This window comes from Eulemur rufifrons, chromosome 29 (assembly GCF_041146395.1).
Source record: "Eulemur rufifrons isolate Redbay chromosome 29, OSU_ERuf_1, whole genome shotgun sequence".
Classification (NCBI taxonomy): Eukaryota; Metazoa; Chordata; class Mammalia; order Primates; family Lemuridae; genus Eulemur; species Eulemur rufifrons.
Genome location: NC_091011.1, coordinates 30,365,465 through 30,380,048, shown reverse-complemented (window position 1 = coordinate 30,380,048; position 14,584 = coordinate 30,365,465). Strand labels below are relative to the sequence as shown.

Below are 14,584 nucleotides of genomic sequence, written 5' to 3'. Positions count from 1 at the left end.
CAAATGGCACTGGGAAAACTGGTTATATCCACATGCAAAAAAATGAGGGTGAACCCTTACCTTAAACCATTTATAAAAACTAACTCAAAATAGATCAAAGGCCTACATATAAGAGCTAAAACTATAAAACTCTTAGAAGAGAACATAGGGGAAAAGCTTCATGACACTGGGTTTGGCAATAATTTCTTGGATACGGCAATAAAAGAAAAAATAAACTAGACTTCATCAAAATTAAAAGCTTTTGCACAAAGGACACTACCAAGATCATGAAAAGTCAACCTACAGAATGGGAGAAAATATATGCAGATCATATATCTGATAAAAGATTAATATCCAAAATATATAAATAACTCCCACAACTCAACAACTACAAAAACCCAATTAAGAAATGGGCAAAAGACGTGAGTAAACATTTCTCCAAGGAAGATATACAAATGGCCAATGAGTATGTGAAAAAATGATTAACATCACTAATCATTAGGGAAAGGCAAACCAAAACTACAATGAGATACCACTTCACACTCGTTAGAACAGCCATTATCACAAAAACAGAAAAGAACTAGAGTTGGCAAGCATGTGAAAAAAACTGGAATCCTTGTGCACTGCTGGTGACAGCAAAAAATGGCACAGCCACTATGCCCAACAGTATGGTAACTTCTGAAAAAATTAAATTTAGAATTACCATATGACCCAGCAGAATTACCATATGACCCATCACTTCCATTTTTAGGTATGTACCCAAAACAACTGAAAACAGCAACTCAAACAGATATTTGTATCCCAATGTTTGTTCACTGTATACCATGCATCGCTCACAATAGCCAAAAGGTGGAGACAACCAAAATGTTCATCAATGAATGAATATGAGGGAAAAAAATGTATGTACATATAAAAGTATTATTCAGCCTTAAAAAGAAATGAAATTCTAATATGTGCTACAACATGGATGAACCTCAAACACATTATGTTAAGTGAAATGAGCCAGTCACAAAAGGACAAATAGTGTATGATTCCACTTATATGAGGCATCTAGAATAGTCAAATTCTCAGGGACAGAAACTAAAATAGAGGCAGCCAGGGGACAGGGGGAAGAGGTACTGGGGAGTTATTGTTTAGTGGGTACAGAGTTTCAGCTTAGAAGGATGAAAAAGCTCGGGAGATGGAAGTGATGGTTGCATAACAATGTGACTATATGGAATTGTATACTTAAAATAGATAATAGTAAATTTTATTATGTATATTTTACCACAATAAAAACCTCTCCCAAAAGTAATTAATGTTATTTTTAAAAGAGAAAATATAAGTGGGGAGAAATTTTGGACATGTGCTCGTCTAGGGCTTAGAAGAGCTACTCAGCAGATGAGTAGCCTTTGAGCTGGAATTTTGGCAGAGATCCTAGGAGCAAAGTGAACCAAACCAAGTGGGAAGTGCTGCAGAACTTCCTCTTCCAGCAGCTCAGCAGATAAGAAATCTGAAGCCAATGTTAAGATTTCTCTAGACTCTAAAGACTGATTATCAAATTGGACAAGTCTTGCTATGGGCATTTTGGACAGAACAATTGCTTTGTCCTGTGGGACTCTCCTGTCTGCCACAAGATACTTATCCCTGAACTCTAAACCACTTAACAGAAGCATTCCCCTCGCCCCCATCACTCTGACAATCAAAAAGAAACCCACATACTTCCATCACCACCACTACCATGACCTCAGTTCACCCACACGACAACCACAGAGTGAATCCAAAATTGAACTACGAGAGCCTTGGTCTATCTGTCAGGGGATGTGTGACAGGTTATGAAGCAGTAGCAAACAAGCTCAAATCTCAATTAATGGCTTAAAACAAACAAACAAAAAGGCTTCTGTCTTGTTCCCATTACATGTTCATCACAGGCCAGCCAGAGTCTATTCCACACCGTCCTCACACCAGAACCTGAGCTGACAGAGGTACTTCTATTTGAAATGCTGGCAGTTGCAGTGGCAGAGGGAAGGAGATATGGCAAATAACATGCTGGCATATGAAGAATTCCATCTACAAGTGAAACATAATATTTCTGCCCATATTTCATTGGCCAAAGCAAGTCAAATAGCCTTGCTGGTTCCAAGGAGCCAGGAAAGTGCAACTCTCCCATTTACCTGGAAGAAAAAGAATCAGAACATTATTAGCCCAGGGCTCTGATGACTCCCAAAATATGCCTGGAAAGTGTTATGTAAAGTTGAAGACACTATATAAATGTTAGTTATTAAAAAAAGTTTCGTAATACCAGTACTACTATGCCCTTCCATCCATTCAAGAAATATTAATTAAGCACCTAATACGGGTGCCATTTACTAAACATCTAATATATGTGGGGCACCAGGCTAAGAGATCTGATGAAAAATAAGACACAGGTGATAGGGTGGGCGAGACAAGATTTAAACAATTTCGATGTGGTACGACCAAGTGTGAACAAGGAAGTAAGTCCAGGTGCTCCGAAAGTCCCTGGGGGGAGGGGGGACCTGACCCAGTTGGGGCGGGGGCCAGAAGACTTCTAGGAGCAGTGACATCAGTCATGTCAACACAGCTGCAGGATGGAGTGACCCTGGAGAAGGACTTGCAGTAGGTGCACAGGCAGAAGCATGAATCTGGAGGCACCTGTCCTTCGGAGGAGGCAAGTGTCCCTGTGCTCACTCCAGACAAGCACAGAACAGATCTCCACACCGATGGGGGATGCGGAGGAAGGATCTTCTTCATCCCACAGCCCAGCCCCGAAAGCCTTCGCACGGGGACCCTCTTGACATGCCCCTGTCCCGCTGAGAGCACTGACTGCAGACCGTGGAAAATGAGCCCCAACAACCTCTGGGACGCCGGCCACGCAGGCTGCTGACACCACTTGGCTCTTGGCATTGTGCCACAGTGAATGACACACCCACACTCGCTAAGAGTACATCCTTTTTCGGTGCTAATGACAACCACTTAGTACCACGAAGGTCATGAGGACACCCAGATGCTCTTTTCAGTGACTTTTTGAAGCTAGCCGTGTGGGAAAACAAAACGACCTTTTCTTTTTTTTTGAAGTCAGGTAAGGGGAGCCCTAGGTAAGAGGTCACAAGCACGTGTGGGAAAGGCTGGAGGGAGCCCCACTGGCTTTAACCACTTTAATAAATGCCTGGGACCAACAGTCGGGGGTGGGGGGGAACAGTTAAGAATAAACAATGGTGTTAAATATACTTTTTCTTAACTTTCCTTTTAAACCAAAGCTAATGGAAAACAAAATAAAGACACTAGAAAATCTGCATTAAAAATGTTCTTAGGGATTTCAATATCAACTAAGGTTTGATTTTTTTCCCCCCCATGTAACTGCTCTTCATGGTCATGGAGCTTGAAATTAAAGACACTGTAGGGCAGGGGTGGAGGAATGGGAGGGAAATGTCCTTGCTATTTCAGCATTTACTGTAGGTATGATTTCTAAATTTTACACCTGGCAGTTCCACACTTCTTCAACCTGGGAGCTCGTACTGCCAGTGGGCTCTTAGGATCATCGGTGGGATAGGGAAGGGAAATCCCTGCCCCCAGAGTCGTTTTTTATTTCATTTTTGTATTAAAATAAATAAAAATGTATCATGGGATAGAATATAAAACAGGCATGACTTTGAAAGATAAAACTGGAGATTTATGAGAAAATCTCCTACCCCTCCAGGCCTCTCAGGCAGGCCCCAACTGGCTTCCACATTTAGCTCAACAGAAACAATCTGTGCCAGGACATTCCCCACCCATGGTAACTCACGCTTCCACTCATGACCCATGGACAGCCCTAAACCAGCATTTCGTTTTTTAATTCAACAAATATCTGAAGGGTCTATATACCAGACCCTTCACGTAACGCTGGATAATTATCATTCTGACCAGCCATATGGTTTGGGGTCACCAGTCACTACCCTGGGGAAAGTCGAGGGGCCCTCGGAACAGAGGAGGACATCTGCCAGGAGGCAGAAGGGGTGTCTCAGGGTTTATGCCAAAAGACCCAGACCTCCAGGGTTTGCTCACAAGTCTAAAGCATCCTCCAAGTATACAGGCCCCCTCCTGGACCAGAGGCTTAAAGAGTTGGGGGGGCTGCCCAAACAACTGTACTGCTCCTATGCAGTGTTTGGGGGAACAGCAAGGGGGTTTGTGGGAAGGGATTCCTAAACCACGCTCAGTCCTAGGAAACTGGTACAACTGGCAGGGCACAAGACACCAGGGAATCTGCTTCCTACATACCTGACAGCCTGGGCTGGCAGGAAGCACAGGCTCCAAGACTCATGCTTAGAGATTCCACATGCTGTTTTTTAAACCTTTTACTGAAGTGCAACATACAAACAGAAAAGCGCATGTATCTTAAGTATCCAGCTTGGTGAAGTTTGCAAGAGTGTACCCACCCTTTACAACCAGTACCCAGAGATCCAGAAATACTTTTCTTTTGCTCTTAGAAACCACTTTATAATGGGTGAACCTTCTGTTCAACCTTTAGACATCCAATCTCCAATGAAAATATATTTTCAGGAATGCTGTCTAGGAGACTATTTATAGTTGAAATAAGCAAGACAAAAGAAGGCAACTCTTTTCAAAAAAGGGACTCATTAATTAGCCTGAGCAAGAGTAAGACTCCGTGTCTCTACAAAACCGAGAAAAATGAGCCAGGTGTGGCGGTGCACACCTGCAGTCCCAGCTACTTGGGAGGCTGAGACAGGAGGATCACTTGAGCCCAGGAGTCTGAGGTTGCAGTGAGCTACGACGACACCACTGCACTGTAACCCAGGCCACAGGGCAGAGCAAGACTCTGTCTCTAACAAACGAACAAAACCAACAGAAAGGGAACATTGCCACATAGGAGGGGAGCTCAGGACCTGGTGTTCCTGCTTCCAAGTCAACTTTCACAAATTCCCAACAGCCTTAATCCACAGTCACTTTCACTATGTGTCCACTGGCACATTCATGGGTTTTCTTGGTCTTCCAGGCAGCCCGATGGTGGTAAAGAACAGACCTCTAAGACCACTCTACACTTTCCCCCAAACGAAAACATTCTACCAGATGCTCTGAGCTCAGGGAAACAAGAGTAATTGTTTCATCCAGTTATCATGAGCCTTGACTCTAACCTCAGCAAAAACTACTTTCACTCAGTTAATACAGCACAACAAAAGGGGAAATGTCCTACGAAAACGTGTCACAGGTTCCCATCTATTGAAAATGAGGCACATTTATAAGATAGTAAATACATCATAAACAGTAATTAAAAAGTCTGGACTCCGACACAAGCCCTAAGATACGTAGTATACCACCCTGAGACATTTAGGACAAAGTTCCTTGAATAAAGAAAAAAAAAATGTTTCCATCAGAAAATACATACATAAACTACACATCTACTCAGTGAAACACTACACAGTCACTAAAAATGGAAACTGTAAAGACCTCCAAGCTACTCAATAGTGACAGTGCCCTCGAGTGATCACACAAAGGTTATGAAAAAACGATGTCTGTACTACAGGCAAACGCTAGACGGACACTACCCAGAAAGGAGGTACAGACAAGAGCAGGTGAGGCAGAGCAGTGACACAACGTTGTCTGTACTACACAAAATTCACATAAAAGTCATTCCTATGAAAAAGCTTTGCGGATCTTATTCATATTCCCAAGTTGACTTTTACACAGTGTCAAGCATAATCTGGTCAATTCCTAAAAAGGAACCAGACCAGCTGCTCTTAACACTCCAGCCCTTCTACTTAAACAGTACATTATACTCGGCATGTCCTTCGTCATCTCAGTAGCACCACAAGTTAGGCAAAGTTTCAATCCTCCATTCTTTTAGAGAAAGTTTTGTGACTTGACAAAGACCCACGATTCCGGTGGCAAGAGCCAGGCAGTGACTCTGGGGACGGAATCCTAACTGAGCTTCTTCCCTGTAAGTTTCCCTGAGCAAGTGAGTCAATGTAGCCTTTATCTTGAAAATGCAGATACCACCTACTTTCACAAAACTATAGTGAGCCTTAACTCCGACAGCTTTTAAGTACTTAACACAGCAAGACTTTTCAAAGACGTGAGAGTTAACATTCCTTGGGGGAGAAAAGGAAGGCTCTTAAGGTCTCCCTCCCCCTACCCCCAGGCAGCCTAAGTCCCCACAGCACAGAGCAGGAACCAGCTGAGCTCTGGCTAAGGCAGAAGGAAGCAAGGATTTCAGGAATGGCCTTCTGGTGGGGAGTGTGGGGAAGAAGACTGTTTTCCCAGTCTTTGTTCTTCCACCATAACTAACAATATCTAGGACATGGGAGGTGCTCAATGAACATCTGATAAATGGATTAACCCAGTCAGTAATCCCTCTATCCTCAGCTGATTGCAAAAAACAAGCAGCAAGCATCAATGATTCCTTTGAACTAAAACTCTGGCCCCTTCTTCTGTGAGACTCCACAACATATTTCTGTGCTGAATACAGGATGCTAGCATTTACTACTATGGAAGATACATTTTTCTGAGTGATAACTTCAGCTAAATTTACCAAATACGCCGCTGAATGGTCCACGGCTTTTCATAAACAAAAAGAAAATAAAATGGTTCCACTAACATTTTCTGATCTCTATCTCTACCGCAAGCAACCTGTGTCAAATTCCACTTTGGTGACTAAAGCTGTAAGTCTTTTATAAAACAAAACTGTATGTGGGACGTAAAAATGCTAAACTATAACTCAAAGAGCATGCTAATGAGTGAAGAAAAACCCTCAAAAGCGGTTTCAAATTAATATGCCTGGGCTACTCTATTCAAATGGCTTTACTGACCTTTTTCGCTAATTTACTCAAACATTCACAAATTGTTTTAAAGTCACACTATCTCATGGTTTTCTGTCCTGTGTACCTGGACCATAATTGCTGTGATCTCTGAGGTTTTCCTCTGATCATTGAGAATTCGGCTCTGCTATGGATGGGACGGCCAGCAGTGCACAGATAGAGCGACTGAGTGGCCTTTTAAATAAAGAACTATTAAAGTGGAAGATCATTGTCCTTCCAAGAAATCACAAACGACCCTTCTCTGTGACCCGCTTCTGGAGCTCTGAGCACACATTTTAAGCCAGAGGATCAGATGGGAGCACTTTGCAGCTATGAGGTCAACACCAGAAAAATCCCCCTTTACCCCTTCAACAGTACACTTGTGCATATTCATGAGAACACTTAGCATCATTTCCTTCTCAAAGAGTCTGTCCTGCACCCTGGAGCTGGAAGGGAGTCCAAGGAGGTCACTGACATTCAGTACCCACCAGTTTCTCTGCTAGGAAGCTTCTCCAGCTCCAGCTCCGGTGAGCTGCACTGTTGAGAGCTCTTAGTAAGGGATCACACCCTTGCCTTCAGTAGGTATTATTTGTCATTCAACATAAAAACACAACGACAGAATGGTCAGCCCAACAAGACTACAGCCCATGGGAGACGTAATCACTGTCAAAGGACATCAAATCTGACATACTGGTGGGATCGTGCAAAAGTAGAGACTCATAGCTCAGAGTGTAAACGAGTGTCTGTCTCTTCCTTGTTCGCTTTTTACTCATTAAAGTGAGGCCTAAGCTGCTTTGCTGAAACACCTTTCTTAGCTCTGTGCTTTCCAAGGGATGGAAATTATATTTACTGCACGTGTGAAATTAAAACCCACTGCACACTGAGTTGAACGGTATTCATTATGTAGTAATGCCGATTCCGGTGGTTCATCACACTGATTTATTCATAAGGCTGGGGGACAGGGTAGAGCCACAGGAATTTAACATCTTGCTGTGCATGAAATGTTCAGTAAGTGCTCTTATCTGCAGTCACCTGCCCACTCCACAGAACCACTCTCCACTATTTAAAGACACTATAATCGGCTCACATTTAAGTTATAAACAGAAACATTTTCACTGCAAAAAGCATCACATATCTTAATTTGCACTGCCAATTAGGAGGTCTTTAGAAAAGGGGAAAAAAAAAAAAAACTCCAATCATCTTACATATAGTAATTTGCCCTAATTGGCGCATAATGGGTTGGATATAATTTGTGAGTTACCCGCACATGGTAAATAGTTTATTTAACATTTAGAACTACCAAAAATTAGCCTTATTATGTGGCAGTAAAATGTTCACTTCCAACTACACATTCTGAGAGACTTTTTTAATGTCCCCAACAAGAACTATGATTATCAGCAGTGGAACTGCAAAGACCTCTCCAACAGAACAAGTTTCAGGAGTGATACATTATCAAGATACACTTTCTGATGAAATGCACAAGGAGCTCAAATCTTCTTCTCAAGGTTTGTTTTGCTTAAGGCCTGGATAAGCAGAAACTCCTAAAAATACAGAATGCCAGTAAGTGGTAAAGGCCAACAGGAGGAAAAAAAACCAAAAACACTAGCCCTGTCTCGGCCCTTAGACTTGCTTTACTATTTGTTTTCCTTGCTTTTAGTATCTTCCCTCACTGGAGGAATTTTTAAAATTCTCCTCACAAACATCCACAACAATAGATTTTTCTCAAACGACCACGTTTAGGAAGGTTTTCAGAAATTACTAAATGGCCAAAGCGACCATGAGCGGCTCCGCCAGACTCGGGCAGGTGACGGCGGCCAGTGCTTCGAGTCTCCCAAGGCCAGGGGCCCCGCCTCCACCCCGAGCCCCAGCACCCAGGTGGAGAAAAGTAAACACCAGTCGAAGGCAAGGTGGAAGCAGTCAGTCCAGAGACTCACAAAAGCAAGCGGAAAAACCCCCAACCCTCTCACAAAGCATCTCTGTGGCTCCCACATGCTGCAGTGTGGCTGCTTCCTTCCCTTTTTAAAAGTTTTATTTTTAGTTCTTTTGAAAAAGGTTCTTATTGCTTATCTCTAAATGTATGTCCATTACGAAAATTGAGAGAAAAGCTCTTTGGAAAAGAGAAAACTGAAGTCACGGTCACATTCCCAACACTCATTGAAATGTTTGGGAAACTTACTCTCAAGTGTTTGTTAATGAGCTTTAAAGCCTAGTTAGGCCCATAATGCGTAACAGGGGTCGTGCCGTGTGTATGATTTGGGATCTTGCAGCTTGTTTTTTAACTTGGCCTAATGACGTTGCCACCCCGCCCCCCGCAATGGTTCCAAATTCCTTCAAAACGCTTATAAAGAGTTAAAGAGTATTTACGTTAACTGAGAAAAAGTTTAAGAAAAAAAGTGCTAGAACAAACATGAAAGCCATTAACTTTCAACTCCACTATCCAAGTTGAACTGGTCTCTCAACTATGTTTTTTAGAAAAACTACCTCTTTCTTAAACTTCATTCCAAGAGAAACGAGGGGCGCACAAAAAAAAGCTCCCCACCCCGGGTCTCTCCAGCACTGCAAACGCAGGCGCTGCGCCCCCAAGCAGCCACCCGGGACGAAGCAGGGCGCCCGGCCGGCCTCGGGCGTGTGCGGGGGCGCCCGGCTCTGTACCCGGGGTGGCACAATCGTGACCCACTGCGCACACCTGCAGGGCGCGCCCACTCCGGCGTTCGCGGGACTGGGCACGCCCGATCCACAGCGCCGCGGCCAAGGGCCACGTTTCCAGCCCAAAGCCAAGAGGAGGACCAAGGGCGCAAAAGGAAGGCAAACCGTGGGCGCGTCCGGGACCCTCACCTGGTAGCGAGTCGCCAATTCCATTCTTCTTGACGAGGTTCCAGCCTCCTCCTAACGTGCGACCACGGGAACCTCGCTCGCCACCCGCTCGGCGCACGGAGAACGCCCCGCGGCCGCGCAGCCAGCGCACCGTGCCCGGAGCTGCGGCGGGCCCCAGGAGGGGCGCACTCGGCGCACGGGACAGGGGGAGCGCGTCGCGCCGCCCACTCGGCGCCGGCTCACTGGGCCCAGTGGCTCAGACCACGGACCGAATTTCACGAGTAGTGAACTTCACTCCGCAGGGGGCGCGAGAGGGGGCTGCAACTGGGCGCGGCATGAGGCGGCTGCCAGTATGGGGGCGCTGGGCTCCCCCCTGCACTGGAAACAGGGAGTGGAGCCGTCCGGCGGGGTTTCGCGCGGGAGAAATGAGAAGGGGCAGTCCCAGAGCAGCCTCCAGCTGGCACGCCCGGTACGCGCGCCGGATGCTTGCTGGGTTTATTCCAGGTCGTGCCCTGGAGCGCAAGCCTCGGCTGGAACGCGTGTCTGATCCAGGAAAAGATTTTAGGGCGGCTTCGGGGCTTGTTTTGTTTTGTCTTCATAAAGGGGCCAGGTTCTGCCGCCTCCAACACATTTGCCACAGGGTTCACTTTGCAAAACAGGCAGCCCAGCTTTCTTTACCAAGGCCCGGGGTGGGGAGCTGCAAACCCCTCTGAAACTTTAGACGGTCATTGCATATTAAGCCTCCACTCCCCCCGCCCCCACACCAGACAGAGAGTTTCCAGAGGTCAGGAATGTTAATTAATTTAGCAAATATTGACTGAGCACCTACTATGTATGGGGCACCTGGTTAGGCCTGGGGAACACAAAGGTGAACAAAAAACAGACCCCTGCTCTGTTGGAGTTTACGGCCTGGGAGCCAGTTACCAACATAATGATGTGCCTGGAATAAGGATGGAAATAAGTGTAATAACAATTATATAATTTTATTAATTTGATTTAACTTGATTGATAACACTAATAACGATAAACGTAATAATAATGATACAAATAATGTAAATTTGGAGCGATGATAGATGCCATGAGGAAAAAATAAATAGTATTATGATAGTGTAAAATAGGGAGACTTGGTATAGCTCAGGTACGAAGAGTGAATAAGTGGATGGAGATTGTGGAAGGCTTGAAGTAGTTATTGGAGAGGATGTAAATGAAGTCCTGAAATCAGAGCAGGTTGCTGGACAGTGTTGAAAGCCTATTTAGATCTGCGGTCGTGAGTTCATAATGGAGCAGCCCCTCTCAGCTGCTTGGGATCTGACTTCCCTGTTTTCTTTGTTGAAAGAGTATGTGAAATTGACCAAACATTTACTCAAGCTTGAAGAGAAAACATCTGGGAACAATCCTCCTTCCCTCCTTCATTAGTTCAGCAAACGTGTGATGTGCTGCCGGTGGTTCTACACCGTGTGGTAGTCAGACCAATAAAACATTGTCTGATTTAAGAAAATGTTTTATTTTCACTGGATAATGTAAATTATTGACTATAGCCAATTTCATTTTTTTGATGCTTTAGTTTTCCTCGACATACAATATCTCCTTGAATCCTCTCAACATTCTTTCAGATTCTTATTGTTCATGCTTTTAAAATAAAGAAATGGAATCTAAGAAGATACATTAAGGGAAAGACCCCTGCCACCCTGCGAGTGACAGCAACAGACTGCCGAACTGGAAACCATTCCTTATGCCTCCAGATCCAACATTCTTTCCATTTTTCATTACTTTTCTTCTTTGGCTGCCTGGAAGCTCAGAGTGAAAATTTAGCTAATCAGAGCTCTTCCTCTTCTTTAAAATAGATGTTTCCCCATGAATCAATGATCTTGTTTGTATTTATTTCTTTTCATTTTAGGTTCCATCGAATCCCTTTTGGAAAGGGAGTATAAATTTGAAGTAAGCTAGATTTTGCAAAGCACTTGAAGCAGCCTAGCCAAGTTATTACTGTACCTGGAAATCTGTAAGCTGTTTAGCCTTTCTGCTTTAGAAATTTGCCATAAGTATTCAGATGGCAACTTAAAAACTTTCTTCCTTTGCCTAGTAAAGCCTGTGTACTTGAATGGCATTTAGTCATTGATTCTATAGTGGTATGTTTTGTTGTCAGGCTTTGGTTGCATTCTGTTTAAGGAAATACCTAAGGCAGCGGTCCCCAACCTTTTGGGCACCAGAGACCAGTTTCATGGAAGACAATTTTTCCCCGGACTGGGGGATACGTTTGGGGGGGATGGTTTTGGGATGATTCAAGCACATTACATTTATTTTGTAGTCAAATCTCTCTGCTAATGATAATCTGTATTCGCAGCCACTCCCCAGCACTAGAATCATCGCCTCAGCACCACCTCAGATCATCAGGCATTAGATTATCATAAGGAGCTTGCAACCGAGATCCTTCACATGCTCAGTTTACAGTAGGGTTTACGCTCCTGTGAAAATCTAATGCCACTGCTGATCTGACAGGAGGCGGAGCTCAGGTGGTGATGCGAGTGATGGGGAGCAGCTGTAAATAAAGATGAAGCTTTGCTAGCTCACCTCCTGCTGTGCGGCCTCATTCCTAAGGGGCCACTGACCAGTACTGGTCTGTGGCCAGAGGGTTAGGGACCACAGCCCTAAGGCACCATACAATTTTAACACCACACTGTGATATACTTTTTACTAATGGTTATTGATGGGGTGGATAAAGCGTGAGCACTGGGCTTCATCATGGCACTGCAAGAATGAGTGTTCCTTCCCAGAAGCAATAACATACACATTGCAACAGAGAAAAGAAAGACATAATGTTTGCAACTTCCTTTAAGAAGTCTCTGTCTAGAAATCTATGCTTGTTTGCCTTTTAAATGTTTCTATGAGAGAATAAAAGAACTTGGTCCATAGTACCTTGAACAAGATAAGACATTTGTGATTAGAAGCTGAAGGAGTTAAGAACATGCCACTCCAAAATACGCTGCTCTAGTATATTCACTAGTTTAAGTCAAAACACTTAAAAAAAAAAAAAAAAAAACAGCAGGTGCAAGAAGATAATGCTGTTTCTTAAAAGCCCGAGACCAGAGATGACATTCCCATGTGAAAGATGCCCTTCCTCCACTAGAAGGAAAGCACCATTCTTATCAAAGACAGGAAATTGAATCCCAGGGAAATCTTTACAAACAAACTTTGTTAAACTAACCCTTATCTTCTTAGGCACTTCTCCACCCAATTAAACACCATAGCATATAATCCCTTTGCTTATCACATTTTCACAGTTTACTACTCTTTGTTCAATTCAGTATATAAAGTTCAACTCTGTGTTTTGGGATCTTCAGTTCCTTCTGAAGGCTCCCCTGCCACTTAAAACTTCTATTAAATAAATTTGTATATTTGTCTCCTGTTAATCTATTTTATGTCGGCTTAATGCTTAGGCCCAGCCAGAACCCAAAAGGATGGAGGTAGAGTTTTGCCTTCCCTACGGAGCAATTGTTGCCCTCCTCCAGAGCTTAATTGGTGCCCTGCATAACTCAGCAAAGGATTGATGTTTGACAGAGAACAGGAAGCAATGTGGGTAATATCTGAATACTGCCTAGCATTATATTTGGTCATGAATAGAGTGACAGTTAAACAAGATGACATCCCTGATTGTTCTCTATCTCCTGCTCTCTTGAAACTTTCATGTCTTTGTGATTAGATAAGACCTAGCCTATAAGGGGGAGACATCCCTAAATTAAAAATTAAAAAACAATCTATAAAATATCAATACAAAGAGTTCAGGATAAATGTATCTATACAAATAACTTTCAAATTACTTCTTAAATGACAAGAAGTAATAAAACATTTCATTAATTCAACAGGCAAATGCAGAATACTTTTTAAAGCAGAGTTTTTAATTTCTATTTTGTCAACGCTAAAATAACCAACTACCTAGTATTTCAGGAAAGAATTTCAACGTATCAATATTCATAACAATATTAAGAAAACTTTATTGATTGCTTCACCTATGGTCAGTAATCTCAATTATTTGCTAACACTGATTCAGTGTTTGGCAGGCAATAATAGAAAATCTTGGGTCATAAAATGGAAAATTCGGGATCAGAAATATCATAATGGTGTATTTTTGAGAAAATAAAAAAAGCCCACAACTTTCCAGACTTTGTGAAATTTCCAAAGTTGTTACAGACTTATCCTTTGTTACTTAGGATAATCAAGTATTTTTATGCCAGTGATAAGGCTGAATTGCATTTGTGATAGCAGAAAATCTATGGACTTGAAGCAGTTATGGGTTCATTTATTCCTGTAAGCTTCCAGGTGATTCTACTGAGTAGGTATGTTTGAGAACCGTTACTATAGTCTAGCTCCATGGTTTGCAAAGAGTGGTCCTAAGACCAGCAGCACCTGTATCCCTTGAGCTCTGATAAGAAATTCAAATTCCAAGGCTCCCCGCCTCCAGCCCTACCGAGTCAGAAACTTTGGGGGTGGAGCCCATCAATCTGGGTTTTAATCACCACCCAGGTGATTCGGATCCTTGCTCAAATGTAAGAACCTCTGTAGTTGTAATCCACAGTGTACTGCTTATCAGGTGGGTGCCTTGGGACTAATCATTCAGCTTCATTTTTTTCTCATCTATAAAACAGGAATGCTATATACCTGCCTAACCCACTCAACAGTATTCTTCTGTGTGTGTGTGTGTGTGTGTGTGTTCACGCGTGTGTGTATGAGAAGGTATTTATTTATTTATTTAACAAGTAAAAATTGTGTATGTTTATGGTGTACAACATGATGTTTTGTCATATGTATATATTGTGGAATGGCTAAAGCAAGCTATGTAACATATTCATTACTTCACATAACATTTTTTGTGGTTAAGAATACTTAAAATTGGCCCTTGTAGTAATTTTCAAATATATAATGTAATGTTATTACCTGAAGTCACCATGATGTACACAAGATCTCTTGAACTTTTTCCTTCTGTCAAACCAAAATTTTGCATC

The 14,584-nt window shown here is 43.0% G+C and overlaps 1 protein-coding gene across 1 annotated transcript in view; it reads right to left on the bottom strand.

Moving 5' to 3' along the window:
* The window catches only part of CDCA7L (cell division cycle associated 7 like), a 42,328-nt gene extending 32,673 nt beyond the window's left edge, over positions 1 to 9,655 (bottom strand). The window contains exon 1 of the mRNA XM_069461639.1: positions 9,606 to 9,655. Coding sequence (XP_069317740.1) covers positions 9,606 to 9,629 — 24 coding nt within the window. The 5' untranslated portion in view covers positions 9,630 to 9,655. The remainder of the gene's footprint in view (positions 1 to 9,605) is intronic.
* Positions 9,656 to 14,584: the final 4,929 nt, after the last annotated feature.